Below are 15041 nucleotides of genomic sequence, written 5' to 3' on the forward strand. Positions count from 1 at the left end.
GTCAGGTGATTAAACATTAAATGAAGCAACACGGCCTCTAGACGAGAATGCTGCCGGTGTCCATTACAGTGTTTGTGCAGCTACTGCTAAGTGGCTTAATGATCGATTTCATTCATCTCCGACGTGTGACGTCGTGACGGCCCCACGCACCTGGCCAGCGTGAGATCGTGGCGGTGGTACTCCAGAGCTTTTCCGTACTCCTTCAGGTAGAAGTAGGCGTTCCCCAGCTGGCTGTAGATGGCACTAAGGGTCTTCAGTTCTTCCGTCCCAACCTGGACGGCAGCCTCGAAGAACGCTGTCCCCCCCTTGAAGTCTCCGGCTTTGCACAGCCTCTCCCCTTCTAGGGCCAGTTCCAGACACGACGCCTCCATTCTGAGGAGCCCGAGAGAGGGAGAGAAATAGTCTCGAGAAACCATCTGTGGAAAAGGTTCAAAGAATTTGCGAGCTGCTCCAGAAGTAGATACTTTCCAACAACTGTTGGCGAAGAAACTGTTTATCCATCATTCTTAAGCCGTGCTGTTAAGAATGGCTACTACTGAACGGATAATAAAATGTGCTCTCTGATGAAATATTTAATGCTGGCTTGATAACACTGTTATCAAGACTGAAGGGGTTTGAGGCCTAATGGTCTGAACCGCACGTTTACATCTGGCCCAACAAGTGTCTGAAGAAACAGACCGCTCTGGCACAACTCGGACGTGAAAACAAACAAAAAGCGGCTGATTTAATGGTAACGTTTTTGAAGTGTTATGCTGAAGTCTCAGTTTCAGTTCAGTTCGTTCTACCGGGAAGCTCAGAAATAGCTGCGGTCGGTTTGGATTATTTATTTTCATGGAAAAGTCACAGAGAGAAAAATATAGCGGTCATTTACGGAGGACAAACACCATAATTCAAACTCTTAACCACATTGGGGTTTTTTTTTCTTTTGTTTTTTTAAATAAAAAGAAAAGTATAATAACCATAAAGTCATTCATTTAGATTGCATGCTTGCCGGCTATAACTGAAGAATGAAACTGGAATTTCTGCTGTCTTTAACAAACTGACAGCACACTTCTGCTCTTAGACTAGAAAAAGTCCCTTCCATTTAAAAACAAGAAAGATTAAACAGATCTCCTAGCTCTTAACATTTGACATTCTCTAGCTAATAGCTGTTAGCACTACCACATCTCACGTGCTTCTGTAACCACAGTTCCTGCAGCGCCTTTGGGCTTTAACAGCTGCTTCCCTGGTGTACCGTCGTCCGACACCTATACAGGTGTCCACACATGTACCTGTTCTTCCGTTTGCCCCTGGTCTTTTCCACATAAATGCCCAGCTCCATCTGCAGGGGTTTCAGAGTGTCCAGAGGCCTGGGGCCGCGATAGGCCAGCCGGCATAAAGCAATCTGGGCTCCACTCAGGGGGCGAGCTTCAGTGGACATCATCTTATCCAGGCTCGTATCCAGATGTTGGTTTACAACTGGCGAGGAGAACCCCACAGCCTCTCCTCAGTTTACGGATTGGCTACAAAACCTGCAGCTACAGAGGATTCACAATTACTGGTCGAGTCCTGAGGAAACTATGAAACCAGGCAAATGGGTGTCATAGAAAAAAACTGACCAATGACCTACCACAGAGCTGAAAAGCTTCTTTGGAGTTTTGATGCAAAAGTAGTAGATGTAATATCTGAAAAGCATGCAAGAACTCGGAAGGCTTGCCGATCTTAACACCCGTTGGACAATGCACCAAACAACAAGGTTACATCGGTCAAAAATCCAATCTGTTGCTTTAGTCATCTATCCAACAGTCCATCCTATCGAATCCCAAACAGACCGCCTCGGAGCCAAAGTACCACAGCGGCCTTCATAGCCGGTCCTGAGCGTGCAGGACCGAGCACCTGAGTGGGCGTGCGAGACCGTTGTGGAGGGAGTGTGTCTGAGCGAGGGCGGATGAGGAGTGTCACGCCAGCTTTTCCCAGCAGGACGAATGGGACAGTGAGAGCCACACGCCGCCCTAATTCCCCAGTGTGCTCCTTTTGAAAGACACTCAGAGCCCTGGATACGCGGATAATCCAGCGCCTGCTTAGCCTCAAATACTCAATCAGAGCTCAGATCTGAGAGAGGGCATGAGCCACAGTCCCTCGGTATGGCTTCAGCGATGGATCTGCAATCAAGACGTTCAGGAGGACAGAGACTCGTTTAGACTTGCGATCACAGGTATGTCAACTAGACATCAGTGTAGGTCCCACCTAGACCTTCTATTCAAAAGCCCAGTACACAGTACTTGTACACTACACAGTGCACTTGGCTGTACAAAATGTTTGAGTAACCTACGCTTTTGTTTTTAGTACATTCATTTCCACCCCTTGTTCTTTTGGTACATTCATTTCCAGGTCCAAATCTTTTAGATGATAAGATGTCTGATAACGATCACTTTCTTTCTAATGTGGGTAGATTTATTAAGTGACCATTGTAAAAGAGGCCAAACCATTTTGGCTAGGCGGGGGGGTCGGGTTCCTGAAGGTGTGATAATAGAACATGAGAAAGAAACACTGGACATGGGCTGAAAATAGAAGAGAGGTGTGCTGCACAGAAAACCACATGTGTGTTTGGTTATGACAGAGAACAGGAAGTTACGTTTACGTTTGAAGTTAAGCAAAAAAGTCTTTAAGTCTCCTCCACGTCACCATCATGCCCTAAATCAGTGGTGTCAGTCTCAAGTCCTGCAGAGGCAGAGAACAGCTATTCACTCTGCTGAAACACACTTGATTATCCTCCCTTTTAGGAATCAAATGAATAAGATAAAACATCCCTCAAACGGTGTTGAGGTCCCTCAAGCTAATTTACACATGGGCCGATATAACATTTTGCCTTCTAAGATGAATAGCGCATCATTCAGACCATGTTAACACACCAAAGTCCCCCCTCACCTCCTCACCTCCTTCTCTACAGATCACAGAGCAGCTATGCTAACTCTGACATTCACAGCGTTTGATCTCTGCACAAGACGAGCAGGTGAGGCAGGTGAGTCGTGGAGATGACGGCCCCCTTCGGCTTTGTCAGACGCTTTGCCTCGCGATTTAATACGGGGCCAAATCTTTCAGAGATCGTCGGGCCTGCAATCTAGGTCAGGGGTGCCCAGGGCCAGTAGGGATGTCAGAGACACAGGTTGAGGTGGGTCACTCACACACGGAGTGGAGCAGAGCAAACACTGCCAGTGCAGTGGCCACCTCCGTTATGAGGGTCATTTTGGACACCACGCTCTGTGTTTTTCCACATGCCCTTTATTTCATGCAGTGAGACCATTACCTGGGAAATCCAGAATTAGCGTAAATGAGATTGTAATCCAGCAGGATTACAAGTGGTCAGCCAATCAGCTGAGAGTGATGCAAACTCCACAGACCTGTAACCAGTAAGAGACTCAGTACATGCTTACTGCACTGTATACGCATCTGATATGCTACATGCACGTTACAGTTGGTTGATGTTACATTTGCAAGCTATTAAAACAAGTTCGTGTGTGTGTGTGTGTGTGTGTGTGTAAAACATTCCAGGGACCACTTTGCTTTCATAGCTGATGAAAGTCCTCTGTCTGAAACATCTCTACAGTGCTCTTCACTGCAATTTTAACTACGTCTTCATCTTTAACTACAGGACTGGAATGTTCAGAGAGATATATACACACTCCCACACATGTCCAAGTTCACTGCTGATAATATAGTGTCTATTTACATTGTACATAAGTACACGTGCATATACATGAGAACTGTTTATGATGGACTGTTGATTTACAAAGCCTTTAGTCAAGCTGTGACACATCCCTTGAGAAGACTGGCCCACTTACACCCACCCCGTGTGGTCACTTACAGCAGGTAAGCCCATGCCAGCCTGTGAGCAAGCAGGTGAAGCAAGCAGGTGAAGACGAAGACCCGTCTGGCTGGAGCACTGTGAGCTGGCTGGCTGTGAAGCAGCTTGGCTCAGACCAGCTCAAAGCCAAGGACAGGAGTTCCGCAGCAGACGTTGCCTAGCCACGAAAAACAATCCAATCCAAAAAGCAGAAACACGGAGGAGACTGAAGCAAGACTGAGCAAAGATGGAAGTGTGGATTAAAAGAAGAGCCAGCAGAAACGACCTGATAACTCCGCACCAAGCATCCAGGTGTCCACACAGCGACGGCAGGATAAAGTACATTTAAAGTACATACTTCAGGACTGCGTTCACTGTTCACCGATGCTTACGGCTTATACTCCCTGACCTCTGCCCACGTAGACAATGATGCAACCTTCTAATTAGTCTAATGAGTCTCAGATTGCTCAACTAAGGATGTTTTAATAACAAGGCAACTTGTTATGTGAAATGTATCAACACCGACACCAACTCCTTACTACACATTACTTTTCGCCTAGAACAACAAGACATGTTTAATTTAAATAACTAATGCCGGTCTAATTAGCACCGTACTGTATGTTTTCCGTCATTAGTCCTAGTTGTTTATACTTTTTTTGTTGTATATGCACTTTCAGTGTACGTCTCCTTTTCCCTTCCCCTCTCTTTTTCTCTTTCTACACTCACCCAGCGATTTGTTCACCCACTTTCAAGACTGCATTGTATTGTATGCACACACACACGCACATGCAGGCAGGTAGGCAAAACAGACACACACGTAGACATATAGCACAATCTCACACTAACACACAGGAGATACACACGCATGACCGATTCATGCAGGCACAGACACACAGGCATGTAGCGCAGACGCAGACACATACACGAAACATTCAACACAGGCATACTACACAGAAGTGCAACACACACACCTTTAGCAACCATCCAACACTCAAACAAGTAGTTTTAACATTAGTTCACTGAAGTTCGTCACATGGAATGTACGTGGAACTGGTTCGAGGGAAAAGAGATTGAAAATTTTTAATCGGCTAAACGACTTACAAGCAGATATTGTCTTTCTACAGGAAACACATATGTCTAAAACACCTACATACACACTGACCTCTCCTCAGTTCCCACACTTGTACTCAGCCTGTTACAACTCAAAACAAAGGGGGGTGGCCATATTAATTAACAAAAGGATAAGCTTTTCCATTAGCAACAATATAACTGATCCAGATGGTAGATACATAATACTCAACCTATCCATTCTAAATATGCGTTTATGTTTTGCTAACATATATGGGCCAAATGTTGACGACCCCTCCTTCTTCCACAATATTTTCACTGCACTCTCTGATCACTCTGACACCAAACTAATAATAGGAGGAGACTTCAACTTGGTACTTGATCCAGATATCGACAGGCTCAGTACAGCAGTGAGTCAAAGGAACTGGCAGTCTATAGACACCCTAAAACAATATATGAATGATTTTGGGCTCTCGGATGCGTGGCGTTCACACCACCCCACTCTCCGGGACTACTCTTTCTTTTCGGCAGTACACCACTCACATTCTCGTTTAGACAACTTCTTAGTTAGCAATTCCATTATGACAGATGTCACAGACACTTGTATTCACCCTATCACTATCAGTGACCATGCACCGGTCTCTCTCTCTTTGACACAGAAAAGAACCACACCAGCAACGAGGAACTGGAGATTAAATACATCATTACTTAAGGAACAAGATTTCATTAATTACTTCAAAAAAGAATGGGCAACATATTTAGAATATAACGATCTACCAGGTACCTCTCCGTGTGTTCTTTGGGAAGCAGGGAAGGCAGTAATGCGGGGGAAAATAATATCCTACTGCACACATAAGAAAAAGACAGAAAAAACACAGGTATTAGAATTGGAAGAAAAAATAAAATCTTTAGAAGCTGCCCATGCTGCTTCACCACAAGAACACACACTGAACAAGCTGAGGAAACTCAAACTGGAATTAAATGAAATAATAGATAAAAAGACACAATTTTTACTGCAAAGACTGCGCTGGCAGAATTTTGAACATGGCAATAAATCTGGAAAATTCCTTGCTAATCAGTTAAAGCTTAATAAGGAAAAAACAACTATCTCCTCTATTAAGAACTCAACAGGCAGCATTACTCACGACCCACAACAAATAAATAAAGCTTTTAAAGAGTTTTATAAAGCTTTATACGCATCACAGATTAATCCATCAGATTCAGCTATTGAAGAATTTATTAATAATATAAATCTCCCAAAGCTAGAAAACGAACAAATTGTTGCACTGGATTCACCACTTGCTCTGCCCGAATTACATGAAGCCTTACAGCAGCTACCAAATAACAAAGCTCCAGGACCAGATGGATTTCCTGTAGAATTCTACAAAGAATTATGGTCTGTGCTAGAACCAACCTTTTTTAGAATGGTAAATCAAATTCAAAAAGATCATGTCCTGTCTCCAGACATGAATTCTGCTAACATCAGTGTACTTCTAAAGCCAGGCAAAGACCCTACACTTCCTTCCAGCTATCGCCCCATTTCACTCATAAACGTAGATCTTAAAATTATTTGCAAAGCACTTGCCAGAAGATTAGAGGAAATCACCCCACTTATAATACATCCAGACCAGACAGGTTTTATCAAGGGTAGACAATCTGCCAACAATACACGCAGACTAATAAACATAATAGATTACTGCACAATTAACAAATTAGAAACTACCATTGTATCTTTAGATGCAGAAAAAGCATTTGACCGGGTAAACTGGAAATATTTATTAGCAGTTCTACACAAATTTGGATTTGGCCCATCCTTCATTAACTGGATCAAAGCCTTACATAGTTCTCCTAATGCACGGGTTAGGACAAACGACATCACCTCACAAAGCTTCACTCTGCAAAGGGGCACCAGGCAGGGCTGTCCACTATCACCCTCACTTTTCGTTCTCTTCATTGAGCCATTAGCAGCAGCAATTCGACAAAATGCAAATATTACAGGAATTAACACAGGAACCACAAACCATAGGATAAGTCTTTACGCAGATGATGTATTACTTTTCCTACAGAACACACAAGCTTCCCTTCCGAATACAATCAAACTTATAGACAGCTTCTCTTCTATAACAGAATATTCCATCAACTGGGGCAAATCAACAGTTTTGCCTATAAACTGTAGTTTCCAGAACACGACCACCACTCCACTACAATCAGGTAATATTAGATACTTAGGCATACATGTCTCTGCTAAACTGTTAGACTTGGTGCAGTTAAATCATATCCCTCTATTAAAAACAATAGAAGATGATCTCACACGTTGGAACGCTTTACCTATATCACTCATGGGGAGAGTGGCTACCATTAAAATGATGGTTCTACCCAAAGTTAACTATTTATTCTCATTAATCCCAAATAAACCCTCTGCTGCTTGGTTTAAATCCCTAGATTCAAACATCTCAAAATTTCTATGGAAAAACAAGCCATCAAGAATAAGTATGAAAACCTTGCAAAAGCCAAAACGCAATGGTGGCTTAGAATTACCAAATTTTTATCAATATTTCTTAGCCAATAGATTACAGTACATTTTAAAATGGGTCAAATACGACTTAATAGACAGGCCATGGTTGGACCTAGAACAAGCATTTTGCGGGAAAATAAAACTCTCAGACCTACCTTACATTAGCTCTAATATTAAGCGTCAGGACTGCTTTAAAAGCCTTAATATAAATACTTCACTGACAGCCTGGTGGGAATTCCTTAAATTAACTCGGTCCCCACTCATCCCATGCAAACTAACACCCATTTGGAACAATCCAGACATCTGTCAGAACAAGAAAGTACTACATTTTTCATCATGGCATGACAGGGGAATAAAAAATTTAGAACATGTTATTAAAGATGGAAACTTTGTCACATTCCAGGAACTTGTATCAGAATATGGAATAAACAACAGTAGATTTCTGGAATATCAACAATTAAAATCCATCATTCAACAGAGATTCAACCGCAATCAACTGAACTTAGAAATATCAGCATGGATAACTGAATTTTTTAATCTATATACTCCTAAATTATTATCAAAACTGTATAAATTATTGGTAAAATTTGATGACTCAATCTCCCTTCCGATAGCCAAATGGGAACGAGATCTATTTATTAATCCAGATCAACATTTCTGGACCGACATATGTACAAATATCTTCAAAATAAGTAAAAGCCCCAACTTACAACTTATACAATACAAAGTCCTTCATAGAACACACTATACAGGACAAAGGATGTTCCAAATGGGCCTAGCACAATCAAACATATGCACCCACTGTACAGGCAATATAATTGATAACTATATGCATGCTATATGGGATTGTAGGCCTGTTAAGGAATTCTGGCAGAAGGTATGTGTAGAATTGTCCACGGGGCTTAAAAGCTGCATCCCAACTTCACCCAGACTGTGCATCTTAGGAGACGTCAGTGAATTAGATACAGAGGCAGACATATCACACATAGTTCTCACTGCCCTATGCATTGCCAAGAAAACCATTCTTATCAATTGGAAAACGAAAAAGGACCTGCATATTACTCATTACAAAAATTTATTACTTGATCACATCTGTCTGGAGAGAATGTCTGCTTCCTCTAAAGACCAGTTGGAGGAATTTAATTCTCTTTGGTCCCCACTGATCAGTTCCATTAGCTAGTCGGGGTGGTTGGCAGGGGCCTCGGCCCCCGGAGGGCCGGTTGGTGGCTGGGGGTCGACCCCGGGGAGACTGCTCGTGCCGGCCACTTTCTGGGCGGGGGGGCCGGGGCTGCCGACCTGGGATGGCATGTGCTTGCCCTGGCGGGCGGTGGTTGGGGGGGGCTTGGGTGGCGCTCCCTCTGGGCTCTGGGGTGTGGGGCCGGGGCGTGGGGGGGGCAGGTGCTGGCCCTCGTCGGGGTGGCTGGCCTCCCCTGTGGGGCCGGGTGGCGGGACCCGGGGCCTGGTGCCTGGGGCCCCCCGACCCCGAGCTGGGGCCCTGCCCGTGCGGGGGGACCTGCGCCGCTGCGGTTGCGCCGCTGGGGGGGGTGGGTCGGTCGGCCTGGGTTGGGGCGTTGGGTCTGGGCCTTGGGGCTCCGAGGTGCCTGGGTAGCGGGAGTGGGGCGGTGGATGATGGGGATGTCTGGGGTGGGCCGGGAGGTAGGGTTCCGGACTCCGACCAGCATGTCCTCAACACTGTTGATGTCTGTCATCGTTTGTTCACTGTGCGATTGGTATGGTTGTGGGTGCATACACAGGGGTGTGGTGTATATGGGACTAGCGTGTATGGGTATATATGTATGTGTAGATATATATGTAAATATGTATGTATGTGTATGTATATACTTATATATATGGATGGATGGATGTATGTATGTATATGTGTATATATGTATATATTTATGGGTTAAATGTGTGTGAGTGCATACGTGTATGAAAGAAATGTGTGTCTAGGTGTATGTGGATGTGCGGACCGGCTGCCCTCTGTGGTGGGGGTGGTGTGGATCCGGGCTTGGATGTGGTGGTGGGGGGGGTTGCCGCCCTGGTCTCCCCGGGTCGACCGCTCCCTGCCTTGAGCTGGGGGGGCAGTGAAGTTCGGTGCTCAATGAGCCAGCTAGCAAGCTGGCTCTCCTCTTCCAGAGGACCCTTTCCTCTGGACCTAAGCATTCCCACCCACCCACCCCCCCACCCCCCCCCCCCACACACACACACACACACACACACACACATCCTTGCTCATTTAGGATTCTGGGGACAGGCATGTACCCAGAGGTTGACGAGGTGGGCCTGCTGCCATGGTTCACCCGTCTCCTCACCACTGTCTGTCCCTCAGTTTTTACTGCACTTTAGACATTGAGGGCCTTTGAGGGGACGGTGTGGACATGCACTCACGTTTGTCCTAGCACCTGTCCCCTCAATTTTAACTGCACTATAGCATCACACACTACGACACATGCATATACACCAACACCTACACACAACACTGGGGGTGGAGGGGTGGGAAGGCCTTCCTTCACCCGCTTCCTGCTCCCTGCCGGGGCGGGGGGAGGGTCGCTGGCACGGGACTGGGCTGGTGGCTTCCTAGGACCGCTACCGGTCCTTGCTGGTCCAGCCATTTGCCCCTGCCGCAGAGGGTGTGCTAGTCTGGATAAGTGTGTGTCTCTGTCCTTGTTTTCTTCTTGTTTCTGAATGGGTGGATGAATGAGTGCGTGTTGGAGGGAGGGGACATATGGCCAGGTTTGGAGGTGTGAGGGTGAATTTGAGTGTATGTGTGTGTGTGTGTGTGGGGGTGGGTGTGTACATGGTAGGGGTGTATAGGGGCGAATGTAGGGTGGGTTTGGTTATGTGGGTGAGAACAGCTGGTTCTGGGTCGGGGCTGGTCATGCCCGGTTCACTCATGGACACTCCCCTGAGACTACTGCACCACTCCAGAGGGGGGGCGCCTTGGAGCTCCGGAGTCCGGCTTGGCCCCCCGGCGTAGGGGCGGTTGGCCCGCTCCCCTGGGCGGTGGTGGTATGGGGCGGCCGGGTGCTCCTCGGCGGGAGGTGGGCCCTGCCGGGTGGTGGGTGGCTTTCCGGGCGCGTGGCGCCGTGGTTTTGCCGCTGGCCCCTGGGGGGGGGGGGGCATCCTGGGGGGGAGGCGCTCTGTTCCCTCTGGTTCCCCTGGACCTGCGCTCCTTGACTGGTGGGGCGCTGTCCGGGGTCTCTCTCTCCCGCCTGCGGGGGCGGGCGGGTGAGGGTTTCTGGGAAGTGCGGCTCTGGTACTCCACCGCTCTGTGGGGGGCCGTGGGCGGGTGGGATTCCCGGGTCTCTCTCCACCCGCCTCTGGCCTCTGGGGGAATGCTGTCACAGCTACCCACCCTTGCTGGTAAGTACATTCCATACATCTATCCTATGTTGCACTTCTAGGTTGCACATAAACACACACTCACACACACCCATACATCGCACTCATCTGCACTATATGTATTTGGTTTACTTTCTGTACTTCTTTGCAGTGGTCATTTGAGCTGGTTGCGTGTTTTATCTTATTAATATTATTATTATTATTATTATTCTATTATTATTATTATTTTTTTTTTCTTCTTTTCTTTTTCTTCTCCTTTCTTCTCCTACCTCTCTTTTCCCTTTTTATTATTTCTCTCCCTCTCTTGTCTTGGTCCACCTAACCCCAATAATTATCACTTTGCATATTGTTATCACTATATATTGTTATCACTACACTATATATTATACAGAATTGTTATAATTGCCATTAAAATCTGTACATAAAAACAAAGTTGTCCTCCAAAGATGGGGGGGTGGAGGTGGGCCAAAAAAAAAAAAAAAAAAAAAAAAAAAAAAAAAAAAAAAAAAAAAAAAAAAAAATAACAAGGCAACTGCTGTAAACACCTAAGTCCAGCTAGTGGCTTCAAAAACACAAACAACAATCAATAAAATCATCAACGGGATTAAACTGCAGGAATGACATATTCAACTAGTAAACCAGCCAACTTTCAACACAAAATCCTGACAGGTGTTCATCTGTAGTCTCATATCAATAACCACAAGCTTGCTGGTTAAATTCCAAAGCAATGTGCCTAAATTCTTGTACGAGCTAGAGGTCTGGAGACTGATCTTTCTGTGTCTTCCTACGGATTAGGTTCCTAATGTACCTAATCACTGCTGTCACTTAGTATAAAAAGCAACATTTCCTTTGAGAATATATCTAAACTGCTGTGAAGATTAAACTAATAGCTATCCCAATATCTGATTTCCATTAGTCAAACAATATCATTTTAAGGTATTTGGGGATGATTTGCATGAGCCAACTGCTTTAATCATCAATTTTTATCAATTCCAGTTGTTTACAAAGCCAAAGAGATTTTATAGCTCTTTCTTTGTGGAGGGATCCGTTTAAGATAGTGGCGGTTCAGACCTCAGTGCTCGTACTTTGTTTTTGAAGCGGGTGAGACAAAGACAATTTGATGACCAATGGTAGAAAACCAGCAGGATTTGCCTCCATGGCCCCACGAGAGGATCAACAACGTGACTGTGGTCGGGCTCGCATTGGGCAAAAGAATCGAGCGTGCTGTTAATCGCCGAGCCTGCAGACAATTGCACCATAATTACACGTCTGTGGTCTCACTGGCCCAAACGCATCGCCATGGCAGCTGTGAAAACTGCAGCCATGTTGACAGTTTTTTTATGATGGCAACTTCAGATTGGTGGATCGGGTGCCTGTTCTCCGCATCTGTTTGCACTGTGGCCAAAGTGTTTTACTATGTTGTAAATGCAGTGTTGCTATCCAGTGCTTCATACTGTGTAATAAAACATAAGAATATTGTACATAAAGCTTTATAGAAATATGTGAACTTGTTGTCTAGTGATTCTCCAGTGATTTCTAGAGAATACCGGCCTTAGTTATTGTTGAAATGACCGTGGTGAATTAAGCTAAACCAATCAGAAGTGACTGAAGGAGGGTGATCCTGATTTGCAGCTAAGTTGTCAACTTGGTAGGACAAACAATGTAGATAAAACCTCCCTCAAGGTTCAGCTTATTAGCTATTTGGTTATTTGTGATACAGTTATAACAGGAAAGGTGTTTAATCACACTTCTGAATATAGGTATTTTATATATAAAAAGATTTAAATCTAACAAAATAGATTATTTCAGTTGTCACACTGAGACTAAGATTTTGTGAACATATGCACGGGTCTGTAAAACTGATCCGTTATCTCGAATGTACATACATGGGTTAATTTAAGACAAATTTTGCACTTTTATTTTCTAGAACATATTTGTGATAGCTGCTGTTTCCCACTCTGACACATACAGTCCATTTACTGTAGAAACATGTTTACATCATGAACTGTGTGTTGAGGAGCACGTTATTTTAGGATACAATATACAAGCTGTTTTGTTCTACACATTTATCTTTTTAAGTATCGTATAACGCATACGTAATTCTTTTTATTGGCCTTCCGCGTGTTAAGACGCTGATTTCTCCTGCAGCGGAACGTGGGCTCACAGACCTGCTGCTCCAGCCAGAGAGCATTAATCCACACCTAATTGGAGGCTACCAAGTCCAGTTGCCAAGGAAACCTAAGGGTAACTCTAGGAATTTTTTTCCTTCTTTTTTTCCCCTTCTGTCAGCAGCCACAGAAACTCCAGCAGTCCCTCGGATATCTCTCACTCTCTCACTCACTCACTCACTCACTCACTCACTCACTCACTCACTCACTCACTCACTCTCACTGGAGAATTTCAGTCCTGTTCATTCAGCCCTCCCATTATGGTCACTGTCATTATGGAATCATGGACCGGATTGTGTGGCCAACATACACAATATCAGCAGGGCTGTCTTGCAGTGTCGGCACTGTAATATGAAAATCACCCCCCCCCCCCCTCCTTTGGTCATTCAAACCTAAGCCCTTCGTCTGTGATGCGTTTGATACTTTTTCCATGTCAGCGTCCTACCTAATATCATCTACACGACACAATTTCGTCGCATTTCAGAAGCGTATCAGCAGCGACGACTTCATAGTTCACCCACTGTGGAGTGAACGGTGTATATTCCGTGTCTGACCTGGTCCTGCTGTTGTTTTCACCAAAGGCGTGGGCTCATGTGTACGGACGGCGTGAGAAAGGCTTCCGGTGAAAGCCAAACACACACACGGCGTGGACAAAAGAGCCCATTTGTGTGAGCACTATGCCGGTTCCACATCACGCGCGCACACACACACACACACACCCCCCAGCATGGCACAGCGTAACGCTTGAAGTCCTCTTTGTCAAACCACTTGATGAAAGGTGGTGTTGACTCAGACACACACCCTGGAGCTAGTGCATAAGTTATATAGCTGCTATTCATAAATGCATATTGAATACAATTTAAAAATATCAGTAAGAGTTCAGGTTCCCCGTTTGCATTTGTGAGGTGCACATTTACTCTTAGAAGGTCCATACGGCAGTTCTTCACTGCAAAAGATCTGGACCTTAATTAAATTGTGTGAAAGGTCGGAGATACCCACTTGACAGTCAGTGGTGTCAGACTGTTACTGTTACTGTTGTGTGGAAAGTGATCCAGGATCAATACTGGCCACATTCCTCTGAAAACATGAAGCACATCTGAGAACGTGGTGCATGCTTTTGATTGGCTAAGCAGCTAGACGACTGCACATATGCGCGTGACGGGCCGCCTGGCCTCACTGAGCATTACTTAACGCCTCTCGCGCCATTAGCGTTCCTTCTGCCACCAGACCCGCAGTGGCAGCCAGTGTCGGTGCCAAGCGTGCTGCCACTCTGCCCCCTGGTGTCGTGACAACAAACAGCTAAAAAAAACAAAAAACCCTCCCTGTTAGCCCCGTTAGTATACTTGTCAGTCAACAAACAAGTAGAAACAAGCGAGGCGAGGCTGGGAGTGAACGTGTTTCTTAGTAGGAGCGAGTTTGGACATTTTATCACGCACACCCTCAGAAAACCACACTGAACTTGTGGGGCTAAAGGAGGAAGGACCGAAGGGCTGGTGAGGAAGTGCCTCACAAACGGCTGAATGAAAGCCCCCCCGAGAGCACGAGCCACCCGGTGTGCCCGCGCGCGGCTGCTGCGCCACCCATCCCCCGAGCGCGTGCTCCTCCTACCTTGAGTGGAGCCTCTTGCTCGCCAGGTCCTGCTCCATGTCGGAAGCCGACAGAGCCATGGGCTCCGGTAGCCCTCTCCGAGATTTCCAGCTGCTCACGCGTTCACCCTTTCCACTGGAGCTCCGAGTAGTGTGTATGTGTGTGTGTGTGTGTGTGTGGGCGTACGAGTGCGTACACGCGCTCTCCCTTTCTCTGTCTGTCTCCCTCTTTCTCTCTCTCACACACACACATACACACATTCAGACTACCTCCCTCGTCTCTGCAATGGCAGCTACTGAGGAAGTGAGGTATTTGGCAAATAAACCATAAAAAGCAAGCCCCTCCCTGCTGAGTGACATCAGAAAGCAGGAAGTGTGATATGTGTGCCCTGCTCAGGCAAGTGCATGTCTACATTGATTTTCACAAACAATTGTGTATACTTACATTCTTACATGGACGTATCCACAGACACACACATACACAAACGCACTTTTACAGCACACGCAATGCCTCACAAGTCAATCTTTTACAGTCCGAG

At 45.7% G+C, this 15041-nt stretch overlaps 1 protein-coding gene across 3 annotated transcripts in view; it reads right to left on the reverse strand.

The window, feature by feature from the left end:
• The window catches only part of gpsm1b (G protein signaling modulator 1b), a 28807-nt gene extending 14002 nt beyond the window's left edge, over positions 1-14805 (reverse strand). The window contains exons 1-2 of one of the 3 annotated variants that reach the window (XM_077011471.1): positions 14525-14805; positions 151-372 (exon numbers count right to left, since the gene is read on the reverse strand). In XM_077011471.1, coding sequence (XP_076867586.1) covers positions 151-372; positions 14525-14763 — 461 coding nt within the window. In that variant the 5' untranslated portion in view covers positions 14764-14805. Of the gene's footprint in view, positions 1-150; positions 417-1265; positions 2362-14524 lie in introns of those variants that run through there. The other 2 variants (XM_077011472.1, XM_077011473.1) reach the window with 2 other exon arrangements.
• Positions 14806-15041: the final 236 nt, after the last annotated feature.

The sequence above is a fragment of the Brachyhypopomus gauderio genome, chromosome 7, assembly GCF_052324685.1.
Source record: "Brachyhypopomus gauderio isolate BG-103 chromosome 7, BGAUD_0.2, whole genome shotgun sequence".
NCBI classification, from domain to species: domain Eukaryota; kingdom Metazoa; phylum Chordata; class Actinopteri; order Gymnotiformes; family Hypopomidae; genus Brachyhypopomus; species Brachyhypopomus gauderio.